The sequence below is a fragment of the Mandrillus leucophaeus genome, unplaced genomic scaffold (genome assembly GCF_000951045.1).
Source record: "Mandrillus leucophaeus isolate KB7577 unplaced genomic scaffold, Mleu.le_1.0 Scaffold264, whole genome shotgun sequence".
NCBI classification, from domain to species: domain Eukaryota; kingdom Metazoa; phylum Chordata; class Mammalia; order Primates; family Cercopithecidae; genus Mandrillus; species Mandrillus leucophaeus.
Window position 1 is genome coordinate 2,029,045 of NW_012102743.1, and position 6,590 is coordinate 2,035,634.

At 37.4% G+C, this 6,590-nt stretch overlaps 1 protein-coding gene across 1 annotated transcript in view; it reads right to left on the reverse strand.

Moving 5' to 3' along the window:
- The window catches only part of BIRC6 (baculoviral IAP repeat containing 6), a 269,615-nt gene that overhangs the window by 125,510 nt on the left and 137,515 nt on the right, over window positions 1–6,590 (reverse strand). The window contains exons 47-48 of the mRNA XM_011984254.1: window positions 2,368–2,930; window positions 572–747 (exon numbers count right to left, since the gene is read on the reverse strand). Of these exons, the coding sequence (XP_011839644.1) occupies window positions 572–747; window positions 2,368–2,930 (739 nt within the window). The remainder of the gene's footprint in view (window positions 1–571; window positions 748–2,367; window positions 2,931–6,590) is intronic.

The following is a 6,590-nucleotide window of genomic DNA, read 5'->3' on the forward strand; positions in this document are numbered from 1 at the left end:
TATACACATTCAACAAATGTTTACAAAAATGATAATTATACACTGCTATATAGAAGACAACAAAAATTGTTCTAATATCTGCATTTCAAAATGGGAAATGGACAAGAAAGTAAAATAATCTGATTCCTATAATTTCATTTGTAAAAACGAAATACAAAAAGGAAAAATTTTGTAACCTATTTTCTTTAATTAGCCTAATCTCTTTTAAAGGGGGAAAAAAAAAAGTTGAATACACAACATAAATTTCAAAAAATTTCACATTACATCTCCTTACGTAACATCTATGGAGAACACCTCAGTATTACACTATGCTATTTTTAGGAAAAAGAGAAGAACTTCTTGAGACACAATAAATGTTTTACTCTTGTATTACTGTGGTCATCTCTGAAAATACCACTTCAAAGAAACTTTATTCTCCAACTTTTATTAATAATCCATAGCCCTCTTGCACTGATGCTTTTCACTGTCCAATATATAATAAATACACTTATTTGTCTCTGTGCTATAATTTTCCACTTACATTGCCAGAAATTTATTTGAATCACTGCAACTGTTGTTGGCTTGAACTTACTTGTCTGCCCATATATCCACAGGCCATGTATGTTAAAATTGGTTGCAGCATCATGTGGACTGTAGAAGCTTTTTTACTAAGGGTTGTCAGTATGGTAAATAATCCATCCCCAACTGATATAGCATCCAACCCACCATGAAAGTTTTCATGTTTAGTGAGATGTAATCCACTTGCTCCTAGGAAAAATAAAAGATTCCACATTAAAAGATTAAAAGTATATATATCCAGCCAGGCGTAGTGGCTCACGCCTGTAATCTCAACACTTTGGGAGGCTGAGGCAGGTGGATCACCTGACATCAGGAGTTCAAAACCAGCCTGGCCAACATGGTGAAAACAAATAATAATTAAAATATAGAAGCTGAAAAGCCATTTTTTCCAAAACTGCTGAAGAATTAACATATAACAGCTGTTTATACCCTCTACACATAACCCGAACGGACTCCTGGAGACTAAAATATCAATGACAATATTCAGTAGAGCATGGTTTATGGCTAGCTTCTTACATGAGATACCTCTATATCACCAACAATAAAAATAGGTTGTTCTGTTACATGACTGAGAACATCACTCTACATACTAGCTATATACGTCAAGAGAGGACATAAACAGAAAAATAAGTAAAACCAGCATGTAACTATTCTTTTTAATCTAATCAAAAGGAAGATATGGCTGTTTCCCATACACTGACAAAGAAAAATATACCACCAGGTAAAAATATATTAGAAATGGATTTTGCCACAGTATACAGATGTTCAATTATTTTAAAAATTTAATGTAATGTATTAACATTCAAAGAGGTAAAAAAGTTAAGCAACAGCATATAAATTTAACACTGATATGTGTCACAGAAAATGTTACAGTATGAATAAAATTTTACATTTTATTTTCAAAGCAAATGTGAACAAATAATACTTGTCTTTAACACAAAATGATGTGAAATAAGAACTCAAGATCAGCCTGGCTAACATGGTGAAATCCCGTCTCTACAAAAAAAAAAAAAAATTAGCAGGGTGCAGTGGCTCACACCTGTAATCCTAGTACTTTGGGAGGCTGAGGTGGGAAGATCACCTGAAGTCAGGAGTTAGAGACCAGCTTGCCCAACATGGCGAAACCCCATCTCTACCAAAATACAAAAAATTAGCCAGGCATGGTGGCACATGCCTGTAATCCCAGGTACTCGAAAGGCTGAGGCACAAGAATTGCCTGAACCTAGGAGGTGGAGGTTGCAATGAACCGAGATCACGCCACTGCACTTCAGCCTGGGCAACACAGCAAGACTTCATCTCAAAAAAAAAACAAAAACAAACAAAAAAACCAGGAGGGGCATGGTGGTACACGCCTGTAATCCCAACTACTCAGTAGGCTGAGGCAGGAGTATCACTTGAATCTGGGAGGCAGAGGTTACAGTGAGCTGAGATCGCATCATTGTACTCTAGCCTGGGAGCAAGACTCTGTCTTGTGGAAGGGAAGAAAAAAAATTAGCCGGTGTAGTGGCAAGCACCTATGGTTGCAGCTACTTGGGTGGCTGAGGCATGAGAATTGCTTGAACCTGGGAGGCATCTCAATAAAAAAGAAAAAAAAAAAACCAAATTGACATAACATTTTTCAATATTTCACTTTAATTCATTAATTGAAGCCCCTATACAAAAGTCCTCACACCAATAAAAATCAGTCATGAAAAGCTTAAAGCAGTTTTACACTACAAAGTAAAAAGAGAATGAATCCATATATTGCTTACAAAAAAAAACAATTATAGTACCAGAGACAACGGTAAGATTAATATTCTCAATACATACCAATTATCATTGCCATGGCACTGCTATTACACAGGCCCAGAGCAGACAAAATCTGGCTCATAATTTGTTGGTTGGCTAAGACTAAGTCAGCAACATATGCAGGCGATCCTTGAACACTGGTACTGCTTCCATTGCCATCTTTGCCTCCTGAGACTTTTTCTTCATCTGAAACACTATCTGTTGTATTTGTGGTCACAGACACTCTTGCACTGTATTCCCTATTGCCTGAAAGAGGCAGCTGCACTAAAATGTTAACAAGTTTTAACAAATCAAACATGAGTTGATCCCTTGTCATTTCGCCACAAACTGCTTTTGCATCACCTGGACGAATCAGGTTGGCAAAGAGTCCCCCAAAGCATGCTCGAGCACCCACGGAGCTATCTGATCCACTTCTTGACATTACTTTGTCTGAGCAAGTGATATAGTGATGCACTAAAAATGTAACAGATTCTATCACAGCAGAAATAGTACTAACTGAAACGACTTCAAAATTCTGCTCCAGAGTGAATTCTAAGAGCTTCACTTGGGCATCAAGAGGTCCTTGGCCTGTCTGGAAAGCACCCCTGCAGAGAGACAGAGAGAGAGAGATACTATAAGAGAGAGGATTAAAAATTAAACGATTTTAAGTAGTTCTGAAAGCAGTAACTTATCACAATATAAGGAAGTTAAACAAGTTCTTGGTATTCACTATTTCATTAGGTAGATAATAGTTTCCATCTCTTTTGGAATTCTTGTTCTTGACTCCATTTTAGACACACTCAAAAACAACCTTCCTTCCAAATACAAAACTAAGGGACAAGTATATACGGAAGTGATTTTGAAGCTACAGAAAAAAACACTTCAAAATCACAAGGCACTTCTTATAATGAAATGAGTTATAATTTTTTCCATTCTCAAATAATGCTATTGTAAACATTCCCTACTGATAATGACACATAAAAATTAAGATTCAAATTATTCTTATGTATCAAAATTGAATGCTCTTCAAATTCTGCTTATGCCTAAGATACAGAATGCTGAAAAGAGCATCACCCTCAGTCTAACAGCAAGAAAAAGACAAATTAGGCCAGATGCAATGACTCATGCCTGTAATCCCATCACTTTGGGAGCCCCATGCAGGCAGATCACTTGAGGCCAGAAGTTCGAGACCGGCCTGGCCAACATGGTGAAACCTCATTGTTACTAAAAATACAAAAATTAGCCGGGCATGGTGGCGTGTGACTGTTAATTGCAGCTACTCAGGAGATTAAGGCAAAAGAATAGCTTTTGAGTTTGAGACCTGCCTGGCTAACATGGCAAAACCCCATCTCTACTGAAAATACAAAAATTAGCCAGGCATGGTGATGGGCCTGTAATCCCAGCTACTGAGGAGGCTGAAGCATGAGAATTGCAGGAACCCAGGAGGCGGAGGTTGCAGGGAGTCGCGATCACGCCACTGCACTACAGCGTGGGTGACAGAGCCAAAATCTATTTCAAAAACCAAACAAGCAAACAAAAAAAGCCTGCCTAAAACAAAGCAATATATAAATACATAAAAGGCTGCACAGTATTGCGTGTTTATAGCATATATAAACAGTAAAAACACAACTACTATGTCACAAAAGATGGAAGAAAGGAATTGAAACTACACTGTTAAGTTCTGACATTACACATGAGTGGAATAATATTTGAAAATAGAATGTGATTAAATAAAGGTATATCTTGTAAAGCTAGGACAACTAATATGAAAAATTATCGGTTACAGGCCAGGTACAGTGGCTCACGCCTATAATGACAGTAACCCAGGTGGATTGCTTGAGCTCAGGAGGTGGAGACTAGCCTGGTCAACCTGGTGAAACCCCATCTACAAAATACACAAAAATTAGCCCTGTGTGGTAGCATAGCTGGAGCCTGTAATCCCAGCTACTCTAGAAGTTAAGGCATGAAAATCGCTTGAACCCAGAAGGTGGAGGTTGCAGAGAGTCAAGATTGCACCACTATGATCCAATCTGCGCGACAGAGCAAACCAATGCTGTCTCAAAAATAAATAAATAAAAAATTCAGTTATAAATAAGAATGGAAATGAAATTATTTTAAAAGTTGCTTAATTCAAAGTCAACAGAAAAAGATTTTTTAAAAGGAATCAAAAATAGATGAAATAAATAGAAAACTGGTAAAATGATAAATTTTAATCCAGCATGTCAATAATTACATTAAATGTAAGTAGTCTATACAGGCCAATTCTGACATTGTCAAACGCTTGTATTAGAAAAGAAGAAAGGTCTAGAAAAGAAGAAAGGTCTAAAATCAATTATCTAAGCCAGAAAGATCAAATTAAATTCAAAGAAAGTAGAAAGGAAAAAATATCTATAAGCTGCTTTTTTTGAAAATAATATTGATGAACTTCTAGCCAGAATGACCCCCAAAAAAGATAAAAATTACCAACATCAGAAATAAAGGAAGTAAATTCACTATAGATCCTATAAACATTAATAAATACATATTTCAACTAACAAATTCAACAATGTAAAGGAATACTTCCTTCACAAAATTACCAAGGCTCACTCAAGAAGAGAAAACCTGAATAATCCAAGACCTAGAAAATAAGTTGAAAATTTTGGGGGCAAAGAAAACTCCAGCCACAGGATGCTTCAATGGCAAATGCTACCAAATACGTAAGTGACAATACACATATTACACAACCTCTTTCAGAGAATAAATTCAGCAAGTTATAAACAGATTGATATGTTATGACCAAGGGTGTCTATCTTGAGAATGCACATTAACTGACAGTTTAAAAAAAAAAAAAAAAAAACTTGGTGTAGTGGCATATGCCGATTGGGCCAGCTAAGAACAGAATGAGACTGAAAGCTTGCTTGAACTCAGGAAATGAAGGTCAGCCTGGGCAACATTGTGAGATCCCAACTCTTTAGAAAACACCAATATACTTCAACGTATGAACAGATGAAAGAAGAAACAATCTATGATCATTTCAACAGATGCAGGGAAACATCTAACAAAATCTAGAGACATTCATAATTTTTTAAATGTCTCAGCAAGTTAGAAACAAACTGGAACTTCCTCAACTTACTATCACGTATCTAAAAAAGAGCTCCAGCTAGTAACATATCTAATTATGAAAAACAATGTTTCATAAGATACTAAGATTGAGAAAAAGAAGGAAGAGTAACTTTTACCATATGTACTCAACAGCATACTGGAAGTCCAAAAAAGTACAACTGGAGCGGGGAGGGGAACCCCATGAGACATATGCATAGGAAAGGAAGAAATAAAACTAACTGTATTCTCTGACATAGCCAAATAAGCAATACATCTGCCCAAACTGATCTACAGAATGATGCAATCTCACTCAAAACGATTTTTTTCTGGTAAATCAATAAGTTGATTATAAAATTTATAAGGAAAAGGAAAGGAATTAAAATAGCCAAAATTACTCTAAAAGAACAAAGGTGGAGAGCCTACGCTACTAGATTTCAAAAAATACTGTAAGGGAACTAAGACACTGAGGTAATGCACAAAAAATAGACAAAAACATAAATTCTATATAATACACTGTATGAACAAATGAGGCTGGGTGTGGTGGCTTACGCCTGTAAACTCAGCAATTTGGGACACGGAGGCAGGTGGATCTCTTGAGGCCAGGAGTTTGAGACCAGCCTGGCCAACATGGCGAAACCCCATCTCTACTGAAAATACAAAAATTAGCCAGGCATGGTGATGGGCCTGTAATCCCAGCTACTCAGGAGGCTAAAGCATGAGAATTGCACGAACTCAGGAGGCGGAGGTTGCAGTGAGCCAAGATCACGCCACAGCACTCCATCCTGGGCGTCACAGCAAAACTGTCTCAAAAAAAAAAGAAGTGTATGCATAGACCAAAACAAATATCATTGATTGATATTTGGAAAACTACAAAGGGAAGCCAATGAAAAAAGGAAAGTATTTTCAAAAAGTGGTATAGGAAGGTGGGATGCGGTGGCTCATGCTTGTAATCCCAGCACCTTGGGAGGCAGAGGCTGGTGGATCGCAAGGTGAGTAGATCAAGACCATCTTGGCTAACACGGTGAAAGCCCATCTCTACTAAAAATACAAAAACAAAATTAGCAGGGTGTGGTGGTGGGGGCCTGTAGTCCCAGCTACTTGGGAGGCTGAGGTGGGAGAATGGCGTAAACCCGGGAGGCGGAGCTTGCAGTGAGCTGAGATCCGGCCACTGCACTCCAGCCTGG